A 27,025-nucleotide genomic window follows, 5' to 3' on the forward strand; every position below is an offset into this window, starting at 1 on the left:
GAGTTTGGACCAGACATTCCCGTGATTGACATCATGAGCATCGACCAACACAGTTGGGATATGATGACATGCATTAACAAAGCCAATGAGCCTGACCACCCGATCTTGTTAGTTGCCTCACACAGCAAGCATGGGTTGGTGAAGACCTATTTGCCTGAATTCTGGTGGTTACCCCAGGATTTGTATACATGCTTGACTGACTATGCAGTTGGAATACAATGCAAACCCATTAGTCTTCTCTTACAACGAGCACGGGTTGCTGAAGACTCTATCCTGGAAAGTTCACGGGACTTAATCCTGCAGACTTGAAACTTATACATGTGTTTCTGGCTTCATTGCAAGATCATTGATACTGTGAGTTGAGATTTTGGCTCAGGAACTTTTCATTGTTTATCGGATTGATTAACTGAAGTCCTACAAACTTTCCATAGTTACTTCAAGATTACTGAAGCTATTATGAACTGCTGGAGAGATAATTGACACCATCATTTACCAGCAATACTCCAGTAAGTTGAGTCATTGCTGTGTTTGTATCATACAGGTGGACCTGATGAGGAGGAAACTGACTTATATCTGTAATCTGAGTGATCACATTTCACAATTAGAGAAACAAAGAAATGTTAGGAGAGGAAATTCCAGCAAGAAATAAATTGGCTCTGCTTGCAATATCAAGTTATTTCAAGCTCAGGTTCATATCAGAAATTTCCAACTCACGAAATGTTCCAATTTGTATTTACTTTGCACACCTAGAAGGCATGACAGTATTTTCAGAAAGATACATGTGTACATAAGAATTTGTAAAGTGATGGGCAGCAATTTTTTTAAGCGGACAATGGTTTGTTTGTTTCACATCATTTTCATTGTGGAGAAAATGTGGTTCAAGTGCAAGGTGAGACATTTGGTGACTCCATTTGTCAATGTACATGTACCACTGTGGGTGTTGCTGTATCCCATGCCTAATTTTTATCCCCTGCCACTTAGGAATGGGTGCTGTCCCTCTGTCACGTTTCATTTCCGTAGCAAAAACCATGAGAGATATCATAACCAAACTTGGCACATATATAGGTATAGTGGTGAACTGGTGCCTTTTGATAGTTTGAGATTTAAAAAAAAAATGATTCTTGAGTTTCCATAGCAATGACTGAAAATGGAGGTAGTGCTCCTTACCAGAACAGATCTTGGTAACCATACAATATTTCTTTACCAAACTTGGCACATAGATAGGTCAGGTGGTAAACTATTTTAAAAAAAATAGTTCACAGGAGCTAATGCCTTGTACACAATTGGACATGTCGTATTGGCGGGGGATATGAGTATTTCATGCTTGTTGAATACTACATTCAGTTTGTAACCTGTTGATCTGGACTGCACAGTGTTTCCTTGAAAGGAGTTATGTCCCTTGATGCACACAAGTTTATAGGACTGTTGGGACTGGGATTTTAAGGCCTGACCTGATGAACATTCAGCATATGTGAAATCCTTGTTATGTCTTTAATGACACAACTATGATTTGAGGGCACAGGTGGTGCAGTAGTTCAAGCCAATTATGATTCTTGCAATGGTCTAGTCGCTGACAAAGTCGAAATTCATTGTCTGCAGCCTCCACTGTATTACTGGGGCTTTGCTCGCATATTAAGCCCCAGAGAGATTTCCGGGGCTGACCACGGCTGCTCTCCTGTACACACATATCCAATGCTGGCCATAATGTTGAGCCACAGATGATATTGTGTGGTATCATCGTGTCCCATGTGTGTGTGTGTCACCGTGCCCTGCCAACATGAATCATTTATCATACTATGAACCACTGATTTATATTTATTTTTAGAATTATAAGAGCCTTTTAGGATTCAAGGTTAGAATTGGCCCTCAGCAACCTATGCTGGTCATAAGAAGCGACTTAATGGATTGGTGGTCAGACTCTGTAAATGGTAGATTGAGGGTAATCGTACCCTGACCTTGTGGATTGTTGCTAATGGTATCTGTCTCTGGTATATTTTCAGGCCAGACTTGTGTTATACCTCAAAGAAACAAACAATAAGAGGACCTACAGATTGTCATGATGCCCTTCAAATGAACGAATTCCTGGACTGATAACTGCTGCAATTTTGATCTCAGGAAATATTATCTTGAGTGCATGGAAACCAGATCATGACCTTATTGCAGAACGGTAGTTAAGAGTCGATGATTTTAATGACTTTAACATTATACACCTGAACTTAAAAGCAATGCAACTTTAAAGGGGCCCATGTGTTAGTGAAACAGAATATTTAAATCTAACTACATGTGGCATTAATACTCTGATACATATTAATTAAAGGAGAAGAGATACTCAATTATGGATCTGTGCCTGCTGATGTGATGGTTTGACATTTCAATTAAATTTTAAAATTTGAATGTGAAATGAAATATGAATACGTTAACAGTTGGATTGGGAAACATAAACCCAAGCTTCTGTCATTTTGTGGCCTTTACCCAGACTTGAGCCACACTGTTGCGTACTTCTATAAGGAGGTAGTGTTAAGTTTCTACATCAGTCTTCACCATCTGTGAAAGTCAGATTCTCTATGATACTATGAAACATATGGTATCCTTAAGTCTTGTGATGGAACCCCACATACCATCTATGGAATGGTGCCAGTGCCACTGAAACAGTCCCAGTGTAGAACTAAATAATTCTTATGAAACTTCTACCTCTATTACATCTCTGCCATAAATCCTGTATTTTGGCTTCAGTCACACCAACTAAAATCTTCAGATTTTCAACAGACGTCCTCTTCACTGCCAATTACACACACAACTAGTTGTCACCAAGTAGTCTCGTAACTTCCCAAGCCATGACGTCATAATGGCAGCAACCTCACTTTTTTCCTGTGTGTGCTAGAGTCAACACCTATTTTAATAGTAGTAACAATCTAGCACTTGGTAGTAATTTTAAGTCACATTATACTAAGATTATTCTAATAGTTGTAATAAAAATAAAACAGACATATAAGTATACATTAATATTACTGCTGGAGTAAGAGCATGCACATCAGTATAGTTTGTACTTGGTGCTCTTTGTGACTTCAGGGTAAGAAGATTTCAGTTATAATTATCATGAGGTTCTCAAGGCCAAATCGTAAGTTTGAGGTTGAGTTGTGGTAAATTGAGCTAAAATCTTTTTATCCCCCGCCGCGCGAAAGCGCGAAGCGGGGGATATAGTATTCACGACCGTCCGTACGTCCGTCCGTCCGTACGTCCGTCCGTACGTCCCACCTGTTTGTTGCCGCGATATCTCAAGAACTAAACACTGGATTGTCTTCATATTTGGAACTATGGTGTATATACAGACTCCGCAGACGTCAGTCGGTTTTGGTGACCTTGACCCCATTTTCAAGGTCACAGCAGGCATATCTGCTTTTGGAGTTGGAAAACGGTGTTGCCGCGATATCTCAAGAACTAATCTCTGGATTGTCTTCATATTTGGTACTATGGTGTATATACAGACTCTGCAGACACCAGTCGGTTTTCGTGACCTTAAATTAATTTTCAAGGTAACATTAACTTAATTTTCAAGGTAACAGACTCCGCAGACACCAGTTGGTTTTGGTGACCTTGACCCCATTTTCAAGGTCACAGCAGGCATATCTGCTTTTGGAGTTGGAAAACGGTGTTGCCGCAATATTCGTGACCTTGACCCCATTTTCAAGGTCACAGCAGGCATATCTGCTTTTGGAGTTGGAAAACGGTGTTGCCGCAATATCTCAAGAACTAATCTCTGGAATGTCTTCATATTTGGAACTATGGTGTATATACAGACTCCGCAGACACCAGTCGGTTTTGGTGACCTTGACCCCATTTTCAAGGTCACAGCAGGCATATCTGCTTTTGGAGTTGGAAAACGGTGTTGCCGCAATATCTCAAGAACTAATCTCTGGATTGTCTTCATATTTGGAACTATGGTGTATATACAGACTCCGCAGACACCAGTCGGTTTTGGTGACCTTGACCCCATTTTCAAGGTCACAGCAGGCAAATCTGCTTTTGGAGTTGGAAAACAGTGTTGCCGCGATATCTCAAGAACTAATCGCTGGATTGTCTTCATATTTGGAACTATAGTGTATATACAGACACCGCATACACCTGTCAGATTTGGTGACCTTGACCCCATTTTCAAGGTCACAGCAGGCAAATCTGTTTTTGGAGTTGGAAAACGGTGTTGCCACAATATCTCAAGAACTAATCGCTGGATTGTCTTCATATTTGGTACTATGGTGTACAGGCGGGGGATATTTCGTCACTCTGTGACAAATACTTGTTATATCCTGATATATATATGTGTATATATAGGTTTAAAGAATACATCAGAATGCATCAGATTTTAGATATATTCAAAGATCTTTGCAGTTTAACTGTGAGACCCAGGACTGAATAATAATGACAACAGCTTCAAGATCATCTGCCAAGAATCATGATTGTCTCCCAACTTTGGCTTTTGCAGATAATGTATGTTGCAAAAACAACATTGGCTTTCTGAAGTTCCCCTGAATATCATGTCAACTGCATCAAACATGTTCAGTCAGTTTTTGTGTGTTTGGGTTCATATCTAGTTCTGGACCTACATCTTTAACAACAGTGATACTCCATGTTCAATCTTTATTGCTCCACATATATAGAGCCCTAGGTAGTTACATATTGGGGTAAAACATTCAACATAAATCACCATAACCATATTAAGTTTGAGTTGCTTACATACAAATATGCATAAAACATGTCAAAGAGTTGTCTGATTACCAAAGTGTGGAATTAAGGGTTGGTCTAAAAGTGGTAACAAAATAAATGCTTGAGTAAATTTTAACTGTTTAGAAAAACTGAGGATTACTGGATCAGTTCCTGCTGTACTCCATGGACAAAATCTCATAATTTTGCAGTCAATTTTGGTAAATTCAGCAGCAAAATTTTAGCAATTCTGCAAACATTTCTGCAAACTTTGAAGATTTTGTTTATTTTGTAGATTTGGTAGATTTGCCTGTTTGACTAGTGGTGGGTTTTTGTATGATAAACCTACCCATGGTTGGATGGCTTATTGATGTGTATATAGAAATACAAACATGCACTTTCGGTTAACAAATATAGAAAAATCAACTTCACTTCAAAACAATATAAATATCCGTTTACAGGTTTAAAACCAGCTTTCGACTTGCATGTTACAATTCTGCTGTGTATTTTATGAATTCTGCAGCAGATATTCTCCACGAGCTCTGCACAAATTGTGATTTTCAGCAAGATAGGTATATTTCTTCACCAAGTGGGCATTTCTGCAAAATATTTCACAATAGCAGAATTGCAGAACACAGCGGGACTGCTAGAGTATTCAGTGAAGCAAGGTAGTACCACAAAAAATGTCACACAATTTAAGTTCTTTGTGAAGCTTGTTAAGGTTGATTGAGAGGGGATTTGAAGGGGATGACTGACGAAGTATGTTTCACAACAAGATGATTCCTTGTGCTCAGGTCATGCCTCATGTGCACTTGAAAGAAAACTTCATACCTCAAAGTGAACAGTTGTCTTTAATCATCCAATTTTGAAGAATGACCATGCCAACATTTGATCACATCAGACTTGGGGGGAAAACTCCCCTAAATACTAGTTTGTTAACAGAAGGATGGCTGGACTTGAACAGGATTTTGTGGCCATCTGTTTTAACCTTAAATGAGGGTATTGTCAATTTTGGGTGAGTGAGTGAATGTTCTTTGACACAACAGATTGCAGCATTACATCTATGTCATGACAACCTGTAAATAATCAAGACGACGAGGCAATTTAACCATTGGCTCACAGCTTATAATTTGAGATCAATCCACACTGTGAGAACCAGTCAGTCAGCCTGGTTGGCATTAAGTGGCTAGAACAAGGACTGGTCTGCTTGGAGTGAGTACACTGTGTCATGTGGGTATTCATGTTAAACTGCGGCATGGTATCATAAAATCAGCAAAAGTCCGGACTAGTATGAGTACAAGCAAGTAGCCACACAAACACACACCCGTGCATGCATGCATGCATGCATGTTGCTATGATATATAAGAACAGTAATCTTGAATGCGATGTCAAACCCCATTTCATCTCCCCTCCCCTCCCCTCCCCTCCCCTCCCCTCCCCTCCCCTCACCTCAGTCATGGGGAACTACATCCATGATATAATGAATGCCCACACTCCACCATAGCATTTTTTCAGAATTATTGTCAAAATCGTCTTTGACTGTTAATCTATGTTGACATGTTAATCTGGACGGCACAGCGTTTCCTTGAAAGAGTTTTGTCCCTTGATGCAAACAACAATAAGCACACAATTTCTCCAACACTTTATTTTTAGCATCAGCCTCAAAAAACTGTAATGGTAATGAGTTAATCCAGAGTATTTATCTATTATTATTGACTAGAATGGAGATATGATACACAGGATAATTTAGGGTATAACGGTCCCAGGCTCCTTTACAAGGAGATCATAGTGCCTATATTATAACATAGGCTTACAACAGCTTAGGGGGCGGTCGGGTAGCCTAGTGGTTAAAGCATTCGCTCGTCACGCTGAAGACCCGGGTTTGATTCCCGACATGGGTACAATGTGTGAAGCCATTTCTGGTTTCCCCTGCCGTGATATTGCTGGAATATTGCTAAAAGCGGCGTAAAACCATACTCACTCACTCACTACAACAGATTAGCATTTTTATCACTTTGTCAATGCTCCATACCCCCAGTCACACAAATGTGAAACAAACGCTGAAGAACCAAAGCTCAGCTTTGCTGCTGTTTAACTATGAAGTTGCAGTTTTGTCCTTATTTCAATTCCAAACCTCTAAAATGCCACTTAACAGGAATTCATTAACGTAAAAATATCTATCACTGGGTATCCACATAAAAACCCAGATTGGTAGCCATTAGGATAATTGAATTTATTTCCCGATCCTTCATGGCTTGTTCTTAGCACTGTGACATTATCAAAAACATCAAGCAAGGAAGTTTTTCAAAGTTACAATTTCTTGTTCATGAAGCCATGAAATCAAATCTGCATTACTATTAATATCTTTAAATTACACATTGAGAGAAACTTGAGTAATTGCAGTAGAGATTGAAAGAATGACTTTATTCAGTGGTGCAACGATGAAATAGTTCATTGTCCCCCTGGCATATAATGCGGGGGGGATATAGTTGATGCCTCGTCCGTCCGTCCATAATCATTTCATTTTCAGAGCACGACTCAAAAACTGTTCATTATTTTTTCACAAAATTTGGCAGATATATCAAACAGATCCTGAAGTGGTGCCTTTCGTTGTTTATGATAGTTTATGGAATGTTTTTTAAGTGAAATTACCCCTACCTCCATTCACAATTGGTCAGAAAGCAACCCGTTTGTTGACCAAACCTAGGTCGTAGGCATACTGATTATTCATAATCCAAAACAGAAAGTGATGTAAAGCACATATTCCACACGTATCACACCACAAGGTAGAGATACCGTGATTACTGTAAATCTTGTAATTAACGTGAGCGTGAATAAAAAGGGAAAAATGCGAGTGGTCTTTGCTCGCATTAATTAACTTCGCATTAATGTCTCCAAATGACTGTCAACAATAAGGTGACCTCACTGCGGAAATACCAATTTTTAATATAAACACAAACACGGTTTATTGAACGGCAGTTGTAACAAGTATATAACACTGTCATTCAAAGAATAGGAATTACACAATGGGCATCCGGTGAGTTATCACTGCTGAGGTCAAGAGTTCTACCCACTTGTGAATCTTGTTGCTCAAAGAAACACAATTAATAATTTATTTGGCACAAAGCCCAAATTGTGTGGAACAAAATGACAATAATCATAAGAAAAGCAGTGTAGGAAATTATTTTTGGTGGCTGTGTTATGATATAGATCAATTATGTTAACAAATAGTATCTCTATCTCCTGACAATCATTCAACCAAATTTGTCATTGAGTAGATAATTGTCTAGATAGTTCTAAAAGTGTTGCCTTTATTACTCATCAAGTTGTCACATGGTTAGACAAATTTAACCAATGTATGTAATTATCAGATAAAGATAATGATATTAATCGAATGTGTCAAGTTACCTGCGATGTTAGAAGGGTGGATGAAGATGACAGAGGCTTTTCTACCCATCCACCAATCCAGAAGGGGAGTATGCATGCCCATTAATAATTAATAATTAATACTGTTGACTGACATTTGTAGAGTACCCGGGTTTGCTACCAGGAATACAGCCCTACTGACAATCTGGGTAATGCAGAAGGCTGCGGTGTTGGGGAGTTTTTACATTCTCCTAAAGGTTCTGGCTGGGTTTGACCAGGCACGCTTCCTGGGAGAAGTAACATTCACTGTCTAGGCTGTGTGTAGAGGGGGCACTAAGCTGATCACATTGACACATTGACACGTGACACAACAGTCATGAGTGATGTCATCCGACCTACTGCTAACTGCTCATTCCACGTGTGACCCTCGACAATAAGTTTCAGCTTTTACTGTAAGTGGTCACGGCGATGATGATAATGCAAACTAGATCCAAGAACATGTATGAAACACTTTACATCTATTCAGTTTCCACACGGATTTTGAAATTTGACAAAAAGCATGAGAAACTTATCAATGAATGAGTCGCTAATCACAGACTTGTAATTTAATCTCACACATGCTTGATTACAGATATCTCAAATGGGTTGTCACCCACAGATGTGTAAGACACAACAATCTGAGTTGTGCAGTGAACACAATAGCATAGCAGTGAACACAATAGCATAGCACCGAATACACTATAATCATAGCAGTGAACACACTAGCTTACTAGTAAACACAATATCATAGCATTGAACATACTATCATAGCAGTGAACACAATAGCATAGAAGTGAACAGAATATCATAGCAGTGAACACAATAGCATAGAAGTGAATACAATAGCATAGCAGTGACCACAATGTCATACCAGTGAACACAATATCATACCAGTGAACACAATATCATAGCAGTGAACAGAATATCATAGCAGTGAACATAATAGCATAGAAGTGAACAGAATATCATAGCAGTGAACACAATTTCATAGCAGTGAACACAATAGCATAGCAGTGAACACAATTTCATACCAGTGAACACACTATCATAGCAGTGAACACAATGTCATAGCAGTGAACACAATGTCATACCAGTGAACACAATGTCATAGCAGTGAACACACTATCATAGCAGTGAACACACTATCATAGCAGTGAACACAATGTCATAGCAGTGAACTCACTATCATAGCAGTGAACACACTATCATAGCAGTGAACACACTATCATAGCAGTGAACACACTATCATAGCAGTGAACTTACTGTCTGCAGCAAAGAGTCACGAGCTGTTAGGAAAATGGGATTAAAAATAGCTAGCACTTTTCACCATTGAAAACTTAGTTGCTGTTTTTAAGATGAGTTTTTTAGGTACTATGTAATACGTTTTCCATGATACTTTCCATGATACATGCCTCTATAATTTTGACCTTTTCCTTTTGACCATGTTCTTCATTGAAATCTCTCAAATAACATTACTGACATTTGCAGGAGCCTGTAAATAGTTAGGTATTGGCATCACATCAATTTATGCTGTTTATATACTGGTGTTAAATGATCGAGTTATATGTCTGTTAACCTTAGTTGTGTTTTTTCAACTGAGCCAAACACTTGTGGCAACTCGATCAATTGACATTTTTTTAGCTTGACTTCTTGGTTGAGAACTTAATGGTTTGTGGTGCTGGGGACCTACAATTTCCCCAAATTCTGATGGGGTCTTCTTCATTGCAATTAGAAGGTAACTTTTGTCTTAAGTTTTGGTATGTGAGAAACACCTCATACATTTTTCTCTGCACAGTAGTCCCAGTCATCCAAAACACCTCAATTTTCTGTGCAGAGTTATTGCCCTTATACATCCCAGAAACCTATCATGAATCCCATTTTTGCCATGGTTGCCATTCTTGTTTTGTGAGAACAATGTGTTTCACCAATGTCATAAACATTGATGTTTGGGATTTCCTTCCATCTCAGGCTGACCTGCTGTATCACTGAAATACTGTCAAAGTTGGGGCTGTCAGATAGCCTAGTGGTTAAAGCGTTCTCTCATCACACCAAGGACCCAGGTTCGATTCCCGACATGGGTACAATGTGTGAAGCCCATTTCTGGGGTCCCCCGCCGTGATATTGCTGGAATATTGCTAAAAGCAGCGTAAAACCAAACTCACTCACTCACTGTTCAAAGTGTTGTTAAACCCTTTCTTATGATTTTCTTAAATTATTATCAGTAATGAGTATTATTACTAGAAACTCAGATCATTGATTTGCTCTTGAGAAGGAATGTTGTCTGTCATAGGCTTGGGAAGAACACATTCTACACTGTGACACAATAATCCTTGATTCATCCAAATGTTTTTTAGTCTCTTAAATGTCAAGTTGGATTGATGTGGGAAAGAACATATCACTGTGGCACATTATTTTATGGTAAGGCACCAGATGTACCCCGGTATGTGCTGTTCAGGTAGACAATGTCAAATAGTCGCTGCCTCAATCCGATTAATCAACCCTTGCTTTTGCCAATAGTCTCATATCACTGTTGTTGAATTACATCGTAAAGAATATATAATACTGTTGAAGTTATGTGTAATGTTGAATCCAAGCAAGGGCTGTAGGATAAAGATTTATAGTGTGTGCTACTGGTGAGATAATAATGTATAATAAAGTTAATTCCTTGCCATTGACTCAGGAGGTACACATTCCTCACTGTGGCAAGATAATCCATGATTCATCATAGCATGTTTGTGAGTCTCTTAAAAAGCAGAATGGATTAATGTGGGGAAGAACACATCACTATGGCACATTATTTTATGGTACAGCGCCAGATGCAGACAATGATGATGTAGACGATGTCAAATAGTCGCTGACTACAGCTGTTTTATCAACCTATGTGTTTGCCAGTGCAGAGTCTGTGGTTGTGTGTTCCTTCATTTAGAATATATTCATCATGCATTCAGGGTACCCTTACAAAAAAAAAAGGCCAGAAAAGATGCATCCGAGACCGCCTTAATCATTCCCCGCAAGGCACATTTTTACCTTCTCCGCAGGGTCTTAAGGAAGTCTGTAGATATTCCCGGCAAATGTCTCCACACCATCTCGGCAAACTACTCCAACTTGCAGCTTGCTGAGAAGTATCCAAGACTTCCTCACAGTACCTACTGAAGTAGTCTCCGATACTTCCTCAGAATTAACCTTATATGGCTAATTAAATATGCTTTGAACCATCTCGGCAAACCCACTTAGGAAGTCCCTGATTATTCTCCACAAACGTGTGTGACATAATCAAAGATGTTTCTAATGCATCCCCACAACACTTGCAAGGAAGTCTCCGAAGCGTCTTCTCAAACCTATCAGGGGTAATTAAATATGCTTTGAACCATCCCGGGAAACCTTCTTAGGAAGTCCCCGAATAGTCTCCACAAACTATTATTAGGTAATCAAAGATGTTTCTGAAGCATCCCAGCAAAACTTGCAAGGAAGTCTCCGAAGCATCTTCACAAACCTATCAGGGGTAATTAAATATGCTTTGAACCATCCCGGGAAACCTTCTTAGGAAGTCCCCGAATAGTCTCCACAAACTATTATTAGGTAATCAAAGATGTTTCTGAAGCATCCCAGCAAAACTTGCAAGGAAGTCTCCGAAGCATTTTCGCAAACCTATCAGGGGTAATTAAATATGCTTTGAACCATCCCGGGAAACCTTCTTAGGAAGTCCCTGAATAGTCTCCACAAACTATTATTAGGTAATCAAAGATGTTTCTGAAGCATCCCAGCAAAACTTGCAAGGAAGTCTCCGAAGCATCTTCGCTAACCTATTAGGGGTAATTAAATATGCTTTGAACCATCCCGGGAAACCTTCTGAGGAAGTCCCTGGTAAGTCCCCACAAACTTGTGTTATGCAATCAAAGATGCTTCTGAAGCATCCCCGCAACACTTGCAAGGAAGTCTCTGAAGTGTCTTCACAAACCTGTCATGGGTAATTTAACATGCTTTAAACCATCCCGGCAAAGTTCTAAGGAAGTCTCCATAACAAAGATGTTTCAGAGACATTTTACCTTTCCATCATTTTCAGTAATACAAAAGATGTGCTTACATCATAATCTAGTCTTTCAACAGCATCCCAGAAGTGTCTGTGAAACATACTTGCCAAACCTGTACTGTCAAAAATGAGATAACGAAGTTGTATAGTATTCTCTTTATTTGGAGTAATAACAGCAATAACAAGTAGACAGAGGTGGACATCATCAACAGAAGATATCATTATATGGTAGCCATCATATGAAAGTGGAAGTCATCATATGAAAGTGGAAGTCATCCTCGTCCTGGCAGGGGTCGTCATGGAAGCTGTCCTTCAAGAGGCTGAAATGGGATCAAATGTTATTGTATATCAGTGACATAATGAGTGAGTGAGTATGGTTTTACGCCGCTTTTGCGCAATGTTCCAGCAATATCACGGCGGGGGACACCAGAAATGGGCTTCACACAATGTACCCATGTCAGGAATTGAACCCGGGTCTTTGGCGTGACGAACCATCTTTAACCACTAGGCTACCGGACAGCCCCAATCAGTGCCATACACTAATTACTTTATGTCAGACGTCAAGGAGTGAGTGAGTGAGTATGGTTATACGCAGCTTTTAGCAATATTCCAGCAATATCATGGCGGGGGACACCAGATATGAGCTTCACACATTGTACCCATGTCGGGAATCGAACCCGGGTCTTCGGCGTGACGAGCGAACGCTTTAACCACTAGGCTACCTGACCGCCCCCAGACGTCAAGGAGACTCATTAAAAACTATTACAAAAATTACTTTTTGGGGGCTACAAAATTACTGATGTTATGGTCAAAGAAACAAACCATGGCTCATTCACTTGAAGGCATTCCTAAGCGTGCAGATCTTCTTGCTCACCACAAAGTTCCAGTTGTTTTTTCAGAACTGATGAAAAAAATAACATGTTACACTGGATGATAAATCAAAGCTTCATAATTCATGATACAGTAAAAATAAATTGCAAACAAGATAAGAGCATTAAAATTGCACTCAGGTGAAATGGTTCCAGTCCAAATGTATGATGACTTGAAAGTTACAAAACTTACCACTTGTACCAAAACTAGATTTTAAATGATGTCAATTAGTTAACATCTTGTGATTAGATATTCACTTAATATTGATATGTCCATGTAAGTTGACCAAAGCATTACACATTCAAATGTCATTGTGTTCTAGAAAAATGTAAAAAATGGTTTTGACATTTACAAGTACTTATATTGGCTCAAAAGTTAAACACAGGAAGGATATTTAGATTGAAAAACCTATTGATTCCTTACTATGATTCTGATATTAAATTATAAAAATTAAACCTTTACCTTACAAGTCTGTGTGTGCACTTTGTAGGTACCAGTTAGTTTCATAACTTATTTAGTTACAGTTCCATTAACCTGAAATGAAATTTACCTGACACTTAACAAAGATACTGACCTTCGAGTACCACATCGGTGTCGGTAGCATCGTAAAAACACCAAGTTGCTGGCCACCAGGCAGCAACTGGCTTCTTTTCCTTGATCTCTTCTCATGAAACAGGCACATCAGCAGGAGTTCACGTCTTCCTATGAAGTATCGTTCCTTTTTTGTCTTCAAAAATCACCACAAGGAAGGGGGCTGAAAAATCAAGTTGCATTCATTAATAACCTAAAACTAAAAGGCGGGTATTGCTGGTCACAAAACAAAGTTGACACAGGCAACTTTGCCAAAATTTCAACAAACTGGTGCCAGTCCAAAACGTAATTCAGGATCTATACCGCGATGGCGATGGAGCATGTCGACGGGGAAAACGATAAGTCAACAACATTTACTGGGAATATATATCTCTTTCAAACAAACGTTACAAAACATGAGTTTCCCTTACTTACGAGTTCTTAAAAAAATATCAACCAACATCCTCGTTATAAAACAGCAGGTTACAAAATGGCGGCGATTTCCGTACTAATTACCATACAACAATGGACATTTGTTTGTACAAAAACCTAAGTTTTAATTTCAAATACAACTTAAGATAAATAGAGTTTAACATAATACAAATATATAATTTGTAATCTATTAATTCAATAATTTTATAAACTTATAACTACAGTCTGCGATCATATTTCACATTTCAATGACCAAATACATAATTTGTTTTGAAGAAATCCTTTTTTTATCTCAGTCCCACATCGGTGCTCTCCGTAAGTTTTACGGAGAACCACGATGTGATCGAAACATGAAATCTGAAAGGCCTGCGCAATATTACAAAATTACATCTGCGCCTATTATTTTTCATAAATAGTCCCAAATTAGATCAGTTTGAGGTTCCAAATTAGAACATAAATGTACGATTTATAAATGGGGCTTGAAAAAAGATTTCTCTTTCAGCGAATGCTAAAACTAAGTTCAATATCTAAGTGAGAATTGGTTTGGATCGGGGGTCGTTTCGGTGGATTTATTTAGCATAATTGTTATGGAGACAATATAGAGGGCTATATTTTAAAAATATATTTATGTAACACAAACAGATCTAAAGTGTACCTACCGTTTGTTCAGGAACATACGTTGTCATCCTTGCTGAACTCAGAGTCGGCGTAGATTCTATCTCGATGAAGGTTTGGTGACTTTCTTTTTCAGTTTTTGCTTCTCTTTCAAATTATTATTTTTTATCGATAGATCAAAATATTATTCACTAGATCTATTTCCCGCAATGTTATTGAAAATAGAATTCTCCGACACACACTTTGACAATGGGTCTACATCGAACAAGTCAAAGAGCAAAATAAAAACGTGTCAATCAAATCTTTAGATTATATTTTACAAAGTAATAAATGAAATCAACAAAATTATTTATCTGTCTAAAAGTTGTCAAACTAAGATATAAGTTATCATTTCCATCTTTTCGTGCGATCGCGTGTGATGCGAGTCAAATGGCATCGCGGCTTTTAATAGTTTTATCGCCTCGATTTCTCCACAATGTTTAATGCCAAATATATGCAAGAAAAATCTTTGTCTCAGCTCGTAACCTGGCACGATACATCCACGAAGTTTCATATTTTTTATATAGATCGCGATTTCCTGCTTATAACGTTCAGAACACGATTTAACAAAAACCTTTCGTCAAAGTTTGATATACACGAGTACCGTTGCTGTAATTGGTTGTATAAGGTCACGTGCTCAATTTGACCAATCACGAATCTTATAGCAGATTTCGGCAAGAAAGCGTCACCAGAAACCAATAAAATAGCATGTTATAGTAATGTGAATACTCAAGGCGAGTTGACTATCGTGTAGATGACAAAATAAACGTTGAAGATAATGGTGTGTCACATGGTACGTGTTATTCATGCGAAGCTTCGAAAACGGAGATATTTCTTCATGCTACAGAGTGGACAGCCACTGTCATCGGGAAAATGATGACAGATATTATTAATAATTCTTTTGAAAATATTTTCCGATTAGAGTCTAGATCTACGTATACAATAAATATGAAAAACAACAACAACAATAAATAGGTAGATCCACGGACGTATATATACGTCTTTGGTAGATCTAAGTTCTGAAAATCGTCAAATTTTGTTTCCTCGATCTGTCCTTATTCTGGACGTTATGAATGTGTTAGCTTGGATTATTTTTATTTACAACACACTGTGAAGAGGGACCACACCCAATGGACACAGAACAGCTACAATTAAAATATACCAGTTGTGAACAGAAGCTCATAAATCCTGAGACTATTATAACTGGTATTGCAGTACTTACTAAGGTACAAAGGCAATGAGTAACTTGAGTGATGTGTTTGAATTTTCTGATTGATCATTCATTCTAAGTATAATTTAACTTGAATAAACACTATGACAGTCACTTGACTTGTATTTGAATTATGATTATAACCATTAAAACAGCCAATCATGTATTCCCTGGCACCCCTAAAAATGTAATGGCACACTTAATTTGGCATAATTGTGCCCATTGGCAAACTTGAAATAAATTTAATTTCGATTCCTGTTATGTATATCTTGAGCCACAAATCAGCCACTATGTCTACAAGTAATGTTACTTTATGTTGCCTTTTCTTATATACCTTTTTCTGAGGAGACTGTTATATGGCACACGGACACTGTTACTTTCTGATTGGAATTTATGAATATATTGTACATTTCTTTCTTTTTTCTGATTATTGCATACTGATAATTCCTGCATTTGTTTTAACTGTATTTAATAGAAATATACCTCGAAGCATTAATTGTGTTGGGTATTTAATTATTAATGTCCTTGCTGACATATATAGGATTTGTAATTCATTGCATGTGAATGTGTTTAGATAAAGAGCTTTAGTATCATCCTTAAAGAAAATTCAAAATAAATAATAATGATCATGTCATCTCTCCCAAGCAAGGGACCTAGTTTTCCGAGATCTTGACTAAAGCTCAATGTATTGATCTGTATCATTTGAAAGGAAGTCTTTGAAAGATATATGCTTACAATATAGTTTTGGCTAGTGAGGATGCATTCACATCATCATTGCAAACCGGTTATCAAGTTGCCTTGTGAGGAAGTCTCTGAATAGTCTTTGCAAAGTTCTTTCGAAGATTTCCACAAGCAAAGAAGACTCCACAGTATCTTTTCAATTTTGTTTATTTGTAAAGAAGTCTCCGAAAAGTCCCCACAAATGTTTTTGTGGGGTCTTCGTTCGTGAGAATGCACTCAATACATCCTTGCAAACAGTCAGCTATTTTATTGCCTTATGAGGAAGTCTCCGAATAGTCCTCACAAAGTCTTTGTGGGGTCTTCGCTAGCGAGGATGCACTGATACATCTTTGCAAACCTTCAGCTACTTTATGGCCCTTCTGAGGAAGTCTCCGAATAGTCTTTGCAAAGTTGTTTTGAAGGTCTTCGCGAGCGAAGATGTATCGGAGACATCTTAAGAGATCTCCTAAGACATCCCCTGCTAGTGGAGATGCACTAGAAACGTCATCGGTAGGTTAATGCCTTTGTGGGGAAGTACTTGATTATTCCCTAGAATAGTCTTCGATGGGTCTCCGCAAAGTCTCGGCTAGCCGAGACCATAAAAATTGGCTAAAATCCCACAAAAGATGCATCGGGACGGTCTCGGGGCGGTCTCGGGTACATCTTTTCTGGGGTTTTTTTTGTAAGGGTATTGTTTAGGTTTTAGGTCAGAGAAGCAACTTGGAGAGCAGATTTGCATCCCTTAATGCTGCCAGGATCAGTACATCAAGGGATAGAAGCAATATTTGGCTTCATTTCAATCTTGTCACTAGTCATTTTGGGCTCTTTACTTGATATAAATGACCCGTGAAGATCTGAGGTAGAATAGGTCTTCAACAACCCATGCTTGCCGTAAAAGGTGACTTTGCTAGTCGTAAGAAGCTACTAACGGGATTGGGTGGTCATCGTATCCAAATTGCGTGGATCAATACTCATGATGTCAATCACTGGATTGTCTGGTCCAGACTCAATTATTTAGCTGCAATATTGCTGAGAGCAGTGTTCAACAACAAACAAACAAACAAAACTTGATATAACTGAAAAATAGCTGAAAGCATGCAGTGTTTTACCCAACTCAACTTTGCCTAATTTTATAAATAGTGGCCTCTTTTTTTTCTCATGAAACAGGTACTGAGATGCATTAAGGTTTTTTTTCAGAATTTGACTGATCTCACAACACCTTGTTTTTGATACCATTGTTTGGACATCACAGGGATACTATATGAAATAATATCTCTGTTAAATTGAGAAGACATTGATCTGTCATGTCAAGGGTCAAGGTCAACTTCAACATCATAGCCAGAAGAAAAGTTTGTTTTCAGTTCTCCTTGCTAAAAGTAAATGTGGTCATCCATCACTCAGTGCATGATGTAAATGTGGCAAGTAAATAGTACAGAACAGATTGCTTTTTAATTTCTTACAGAGTGATGACTCTACTTCAGGATGCTGATGTGCATGCCTGAGAGTAAACATGAGGCTTTGAATAATCAACTGTACTGAACAAAACGGGCATTATTCTGCTTGGAAAGATTTGCCCTTAAAATGAGTAATTTATTGTCAGTATTGTATGTATATAGATACTGGTATAGTGTGTTCAAATAGAATGTCACATTTAATTCCTGTTGTAAATAGATAACCCTTATCAATTTCACTTTTGAATCTTATGTGTCATTGTTCTTGATCAAACAGTGAAATGATTTTGAAAGCTGAATAGAGGAATACCTGGATTAGAATGTATGAAAATATTTGTTTTGTGAAACATGTTTTGTTGGGCATTTCTACCATGAGTGATAGGATTTTGTAATACCAGTGACGTAATTGTTGATTTCCAGCTATTAGTATCTGCCTCAACCAGAATTAGAGTGATTTTTGGATACACAGAATTTTTGTTGTCAGTTTGTTTTCACAAACGTTCTAGTTCCATACCTTCCTTGTTTATTTGATCAAACTAATTACTGTTGCTGCTTATCAAAATGTGTCTTGATTATCTATATTTCATCACAAATCAGCTGGGACTTCAGTTTGGGTTCGAAGTCAGAAGCCAAAGAATATGTACGCCTGAAATCAAAGAGTTATATCAACTGAAAGCATCTCAAAACGGTGTCCCGTTTAATTTTGGATATGCTTCCTCATCACCTCACATACCCAGTGCAAGGAACTTCCTCTGTCTGTGTTTGAGACTGTTGTGCTCTTTCCAATATGGTTTATTTCTGAATAACCAACTAACCATCCTACCTCCATGTCTGCCACTGTGACCTTTTTATATTCAGTCCCACCTCATCAACTTTCTGTATGTCCTCTTCAGAGATTCAGGGCAAGTCTGTCTCCTTCTTGTCCCCTGAAGTTCTATTGAGGTATTGTCGGCCTCTTCAGAGATTCAGGGCAAACCTGCGACCTTCCTGTCCTCTGAAGTCCTAATTGAAGTATGGTTGGCCTCTTCTAGCCTGCCACCTTCTGAAGTCCTTTCCAGGTATGGTTGGCCTCTTCAGAGATTCAAGGTTGCCCTGCCAACTCCCTGTACCATGAAGTCCTGTTGAAGTATGGTGGCCTCTTCAGAGATTCAAGTTTGCTCTGCCAACTTCCTGTCCCATGAAGTCCTGTTGAAGTATGGTTGGCCTCTTCAGAGATTCAAAGTTGCTCTGCCTACTTCCTGTCCCATGAAGTCCTGTTGAAGTATGGTTGGCCTCTTCAGAGATTCAGGCCTAGCCTAACACTTGTGAAGTCCGACCCACAAGTGGCAGACCTGTCAACCCTCCTGCATTTGATTAAATAGCCCACATGAGGGACTATTTCTCTGGCAAAACAGCATTTTTCAATAAATTATTTTGAGTCTCCATTGTCCCGCAAGTAAAAACAAAGTAGAGGAAGTTGACATTTATTGAAATCTACAAGTAAGTTTTCCAATTAAATTTGTGTGCAATCGGCCTTCTCAGTGTAACGCTCAGAGCTTTTCATTAACACTTGATGATTACAAGAATCGAACAAACACATGAATGCTTTATGATCATGGCATTGTGATTAGAAATTCAGATTGTCTTAACTATGGTAACCAAACCCCCTGAGAATACATTTAACACCTGGATCGACTTTGCAAAAGAAGAAATATGCTTGCATGTATCAAGAAACATGGAAGAAAGACCATCGAGGAAAATGTGGGACAGAAGTGTTCGCTTTCTAAAGTTAAAATCAACATTTCTTCATTAGTATATTATGACGTGAAGCAACACATTAAGAGTAAAACATTGTCAGGCTGCAAAGGAGATTTCATCCTTTCAACCAGGGGTCTGGAAAATTTAAAATCCCAATCGGACATTTCCATTTAGGCCAAGCCCCCTTCAAATAGCATATTTTAGTACGACTCTTCACGCACATTACAAGTTGTTACGTATTCATAATATGATGAAATAAAAAATATAAACACTGATATTCATTTGTTTGTTGTTTTATATGCATACATAAATATCAATATCAATAACAAGTGACAAGGCCATATTTGCAACTTTTCCTGTATCATCTATCTGCCTGTTTCACCTGCCCTTCCATTGTCGTAGCGTCGGTCTAGGGTCAAAGTCATTCAGTCTTGGTCCACATTTTAAAATTACATGGAAAACAAACATTAATTTATTATTATGTTCAACTGATAACGTCGTTCACATATGCAAAAAACCACCGGGGCATCCAAAGTGGTTGAAGCAAAAACCAAGGGCAGAAAGATGAAAACGACTATGGTGGAAAAGAATGCCCTTGCCCCCACCTTTGACACTGAAGTTAAGGATATGTGCCAAGGATTGTTCAGTTTACTTGTGGATGAGTCCAATGATCAAGGTGATGATAATAATTCAGCAATTCTTGTCAAGTGTGTCGATGATACTCGGGAAGAAAAGTCACAGAGTTCCTGGATATGTCTGTGCAATCTCTCATCAGCAGTGAATCTTTTTGGGGCCATTGACAAGTGTTTTGAGTAAGTAAATATGTTTTTAAAGATTTATCACATTGTTAATTTTGATAACCATGAATATGTTGAAACCTCTGCAATTAATAATTTTTGAGAACTATATGTGTTGAAACGTCTGCAAGTAAATGAAAAGGATGATACAATAAATAGAAAATGTTTAAAATCTAATATTGATTTTTCTATGATATGCGATTCTAAATTGTTTTAAAATATATTTTTGTTTTCTTCATAAGATTACTAAAACGTCTGTAAATGTATTTAGTTGACATAATTAAATTGCTATTGTAAACATGTTTTCATTTAAACTGCTATTGTGTTACATATATAACAAGCAATGAGGAGAAACTGATCATGGCCAATTGGCTGTTTTGAAATTAGTTTGGACTTTGATTGAATGACACCTGCTACAAATGGCCACTCTAATCTACTTACAGAGTAGGTGGCCTTGACTGGGAGAACCTGATAGCATACTGTTCTGACAATGCAAGTGTGATGGTTGGATTACACAATTCTGTTCTGTCAGAGATAAGGGAGAGGCAGACGGCAGTATTCGACCTTGGCTGTATTTGGCACCTGGCAAACCCTATCAAGTGGGGGCATGGGTTGCTCAGTCATCTAAGGCGCCGCGATTCGCTGTGCAGAGTTGCGTCCTTTGGACACGCCAAAAACCTAAGATTGTGGGTTCGAATCCCGGTTTGCCCGATTATGTTTCTAGGTTTGTCAGCACCAAACCCGTGCTTGTGGGTTTCACTGAAGTGGTAAATATCTGAGACCTGCATCACTTCGGGCTTTCCTCCCACATTAAGCTGACAGGCCACGATATAACTGGACAATTGTTAAAAGCAGTGTTAAACCCAACTCACTCACTATCATCAAGTCTGTTCTCAAGAAACTACCATGCTCTCTTGATCACATGCTTATTGAGATTCATTTTCATTTTCACCTCAGATACTGCTAGCTTATGATGAAATATTCTTGTTAAGCATCAACTTTTGTAAATCATGGCTATGTATTGAATCTATCCAACTTTAACATTGTCATCAAATAATAGATGAATATCAAAGTAGTGTTTTTTTTGTTTGTTTGAAGTGCAAAGAGGACAGAGTCCTTTCAGGAGTTCTGCAATGTGGAGACAGGTTCCTGAAACATGTCCAGACAAGATGGCTCAGCTCGGAGAGATACACTGGAGCAGTGCATGGTCAGCACTCACGTCCTACTTCACAAGCCATGAAGACATTGAGAAGCCTGGAAGAGTGAAGGCCTGCTCAAACTACCTAAAAAATGATGAGATGAAGCTGTACTTCCTCTTCATCGAGTTCATCCTGCCACCACTGAATGAATTCAACACAATACCAGGTACAGTTCAACACAATACCAGGTACAGCTCTTTTATGTAAAAAAAGTAATGTGTATTTCCCTGTAAAGTGATGTTGGTGAGAATTGAAATGTCTGATGATAAACTTGGATGAGGTGAGTAAAGATAGATAGTAATTTAAGTAATTTTACATTGGCTTAATATCATTGATTAGCTACAAATCTATTATCTATTTTAGGCTGATGAAGTCAATCTGTGCTTCATGTACACAGAAATGCCCAAGCCTCTGAGGAAGTATCTGGCAAAAATTGTCCAGATTGAGATCATAAAGACCCACCCTCGAACAGATGTGTCTCTTAACAGATGTGTCATTCACTGAAAAGGACAACCAGCCTCCTGACAGTGTCATGGCAGTGGGCATTAGAGCAAGGGAGTTCATTTCAAGACTGGATGATCTTGATCTGATCAACAGGTTCTTGAAGTAAGTTCATTATTTTATGATATTCAGAAATATGGAGCATATGTTCTTATATCTGCAATATATCACATAAAATGTGTACATTGCTCTTTATTAAAACTAAATAGTGCAACCTCTTTATTTCAGAAACATCAGGCTCTTCTCCCAGGAAAACTGAAGGCAATTCTTAAGAAGTTTCCGTTGGGGAATGCAGTTCTTAAAAACCCCGAAAAAATGCAAGCATTCACATCTGACTCAGGTGTAGTCACGTATGATAAAACATTTCACTTATTTATGTAAATTACCTGATTATTTCACAATAAATATATTATTTATATATTACATGATGTGATTAGTTATATAGCAGTTTAGATGTTCGTGATGTTCTTTGCCTTTGCTACTGTCATAGCATTTCCAGTGACAGATTAGCTGACAAAGGAGTTTCTGGCGTACAGCCTGACACCATTGGAGGAGCTCCCTTCAGCACGCAAAAGCCAGAACAGTACTGGCTTCAGCTACAGAACCAGAAGACTCTGGATGGGCACCAGAAGATTAAAGTCTCGATCTCTGTCTACCCTAGCCATGAAGCTGTGTCTAATTCCCAATTCAAATGCTGACACTGAGAGATTGTTTTCATTGGTGAGGAAAATAAAGACAGATGGGGGATCTGAGAAATTTGTTATGGTTTATTTTATTTGTAAAATGGATACAATTCAGTGTGATATGATCCTTTTTTTCTGAGCCATAATTAAGCTTGTAAATTATCTTCAAGTGTTATTGTCACTTTTTTTAAAACCTCTCGCTTTGGAGGCAAATCTCCCACATTTTAAGGCAAATATCCCCCATTGTCATGATGAGGGGTTTGACAGGGCTAATGTATGGTTGGCCTCATCAGAGATGATCTGTCAGAATAAACCTATGAAGAGATTGATATCTGCTTGATCCATGACATCAATGGTAGGCAGATATACATTACAGAGAGGGTACTCGCATCATCCATGTGAATGAGGCCATATTTGACTCTCGGTATGAGTCAGAGAACATTGCAGTACTTGCTCACCAGACTTGGATGATTTCTGCTTCTCTTGCTTCAAGATTACTTTCCAAAGTTTTACATTTAAGTTTAGGCCAGAATTGGCAAATGCATCTGCTGCTTGCTGACAATGTGATATCAGTTGTTAAGCTGATTTCAGAACTCACTAAGACCGCCTCCATGGTCTTGTGGTAGAGTGTCCGCCCAGAGAGCGGAAGGTCCGGGGTTCGATCCCCGACCGCGTCATACCAAAAGATGTTAAAAGATGGTACTTATTGTTACCCTGTCTTGCGCTCGGCATTAAGGGGCTAAAACAAGGACTGGTCAGCTCGGAGTAAGTAAACTGTGTCTGAGTGGGGTATTCATGTTAAACTGCGGCATGGTATCTCAGTGAGCTAGCGCTATAAATCGGCATCAGTCCGGACTAGTACAAGCAGCCACACAAACACACACACGTACATGCACGTCGCTATATACGTGCAATAATCTTGGACGCGACGTTAAACCCAATTCACCTCACCTCAGAACTCACTACCACCCAGTTCATCTACCCAACCAACACATCGACCTATGTACCCCCCCCCCCGCCCCCCCCCCCCACCACCACCACCACATCAACCTACCCCACCACCACCACACCAACCTATGTACCCCACCACCACCACCACACCAACCTATGTACCCCACCACCACCACCACACCAAACCTACCCCACCACCACCACACTAACCTATGTACCCCACCACCACCACACCAACCTACCCCACCACCACCACACTAACCTATGTACCCCGCCACCACCACACCAACCTACCCCATCACCAATCTATGTACCCTGCCACCATCACCACACCAACCTATGTACCCCACCACCACCACACCAACCTATGTACCCCACCACCACCACCACACCAACCTATGTACCCCACCACCACACCAACCTATGTACCCCACCACCACACCAACCTATGTACCCAACCACCACCACCACCACACCAACCTATGTAACCCCGCCACCACCACCACACCAACCTATGTACCCCACCACAACACCAACCTATGTACCCCACCACCACCACCACCACCACCACCACCACCACACCAACCTATGTACCCCACTGCCACCACCACACAAACCTATGTACCCCACCACCACCGCCACACAAACCTATGTACCCTGCCACCAGCACCACACCAACTTATGTACCCCACCACCACCACCACACCAACCTATGTACCCCACCACCACACCAACCTATGTACCCCACCACCACACCAACCTACGTACCCAACCACCACCACCACCACACCAACCTACCCCATCACCAATCTATGTACCCTGCCACCATCACCACACCAACCTATGTACCCCACCACCACCACACCAACCTATGTACCCCACCACCACCACCACACCAACCTATGTACCCCACCACCACACCAACCTATGTACCCAACCACCACCACCACCACCACACCAACCTATGTAACCCCGCCACCACCACCACACCAACCTATGTACCCCACCACAACACCAACCTATGTACCCCACCACCACCACCACCACCACCACCACACCAACCTATGTACCCCACTGCCACCACCACACAAACCTATGTACCCCACCACCACCGCCACACAAACCTATGTACCCCGCCACCAGCACCACACCAACCTATGTACCCCACCACCACCACCACCACACCAACCTATGTACCCCACCACCACACCAACCTATGTACCCCACCACCACACCAACGTATGTACCCAAACACCACCACCACCACACCAACCTATGTAACCCCGCCACCACCACCACACCAACCTATGTACCCCCGCCACCACCACCACACCAACCTATGTAACCCCGCCACCACCACCACACCAACCTATGTACCCCACCACCACCACCACACCAAACCTACCCCACCACCACCACACTAACCTATGTACCCCACCACCACCACACCAACCTACCCCACCACCACCATACTAACCTATGTACCCCGCCACCACCACACCAACCTACCCCATCACCAACCTATGTACCCCACCACCACACCAACCTATGTACCCCACCACCACACCAACCTACGTACCCAACCACCACCACCACCACACCAACCTACCCCATCACCAATCTATGTACCCTGCCACCATCACCACACCAACCTATGTACCCCACCACCACCACACCAACCTATGTACCCCACCACCACCACCACACCAACCTATGTACCCCACCACCACACCAACCTATGTACCCAACCACCACCACCACCACACCAATCTATGTACCCTGCCACCATCACCACACCAACCTATGTACCCCACCACCACCACACCAACCTATGTACCCCACCACCACCACCACACCAACCTATGTACCCCACCACCACACCAACATATGTACCCAACCACCACCACCACCACACCAACCTATGTAACCCCGCCACCACCACCACACCAACCTATGTACCCCACCACCACACCAACCTATGTACCCCACCACAACACCAACCTATGTACCCCACCACCACCACCACCACCACCACCACACAAACCTATGTACCCCACCACCACCGCCACACAAACCTATGTACCCCGCCACCAGCACCACACCAACCTATGTACCCCACCACCACCACCACACCAACCTATGTACCCCACCACCACACCAACCTATGTACCCCACCACCACACCAACCTACGTACCCAACCACCACCACCACCACACCAACCTACCCCATCACCAATCTATGTACCCTGCCACCATCACCACACCAACCTATGTACCCCACCACCACCACACCAACCTATGTACCCCACCACCACCACCACACCAACCTATGTACCCCACCACCACACCAACCTATGTACCCAACCACCACCACCACCACACCAACCTATGTAACCCCGCCACCACCACCACACCAACCTATGTACCCCACCACAACACCAACCTATGTACCCCACCACCACCACCACCACCACCACCACCACCACACCAACCTATGTACCCCACTGCCACCACCACACAAACCTATGTACCCCACCACCACCGCCACACAAACCTATGTACCCCGCCACCAGCACCACACCAACCTATGTACCCCACCACCACCACCACCACACCAACCTATGTACCCCACCACCACACCAACCTATGTACCCCACCACCACACCAACGTATGTACCCAACCACCACCACCACCACACCAACCTATGTAACCCCGCCACCACCACCACACCAACCTATGTACCCCGCCACCACCACCACACCAACCTATGTAACCCCGCCACCACCACCACACCAACCTATGTACCCCCGCCACCACCACCACACCAACCTATGTACCCCCGCCACCACCACCACACCAACCTATGTACCCCACCACCACCACCACCACCACCACCACACCAACCTATGTAACCCCGCCACCACCACCACACCAACCTATGTACCCCGCCACCACCACCACACCAACCTATGTACCCCCGCCACCACCACCACACCAACCTATGTAACCCCGCCACCACCACCACACCAACCTATGTACCCCACCACAATACCAACCTATGTACCCCACCACCACCACCACCACCACCACACCAACCTATGTACCCCACTGCCACC

The 27,025-nt window shown here is 40.7% G+C and overlaps 2 protein-coding genes, 1 long non-coding RNA gene and 1 pseudogene across 5 annotated transcripts in view; 3 read left to right on the forward strand and 1 right to left on the reverse strand.

Moving 5' to 3' along the window:
* Positions 1 to 27,025, forward strand: part of LOC139442525 (melatonin receptor type 1C-like) — a 307,981-nt gene that overhangs the window by 115,418 nt on the left and 165,538 nt on the right. The window lies entirely within an intron of this gene.
* Positions 12,290 to 14,770, reverse strand: LOC139442528 (uncharacterized). Of its 3 annotated transcripts, none has more exons than XR_011651697.1 (4): positions 14,665 to 14,770; positions 13,578 to 13,757; positions 12,956 to 13,034; positions 12,290 to 12,453 (listed from the first exon to the last, which is right to left on the reverse strand). It is a non-coding gene; the product is annotated as an uncharacterized lncRNA (long non-coding RNA). The 3 variants fall into 3 exon arrangements; XR_011651695.1 differs by lacking the exon at positions 14,665 to 14,770 and adding an exon at positions 14,009 to 14,091; XR_011651696.1 differs by lacking the exon at positions 14,665 to 14,770 and adding an exon at positions 14,005 to 14,083.
* LOC139443653 (uncharacterized) lies at positions 20,354 to 22,141 on the forward strand. Its single transcript, XM_071224599.1, has 4 exons — positions 20,354 to 20,589; positions 21,018 to 21,145; positions 21,673 to 21,939; positions 22,137 to 22,141. Exons 1-4 carry the CDS (start codon positions 20,354 to 20,356, stop codon positions 22,139 to 22,141), a joined length of 636 nt encoding a protein of 211 aa, XP_071080700.1.
* LOC139443654 (uncharacterized) lies at positions 22,161 to 23,096 on the forward strand (annotated as a pseudogene).

Source organism: Haliotis cracherodii, unplaced genomic scaffold (assembly GCF_022045235.1).
Source record: "Haliotis cracherodii isolate W230 unplaced genomic scaffold, xgHalCrac1.p SCAF_5, whole genome shotgun sequence".
Lineage (NCBI taxonomy): Eukaryota > Metazoa > Mollusca > Gastropoda > Lepetellida > Haliotidae > Haliotis > Haliotis cracherodii.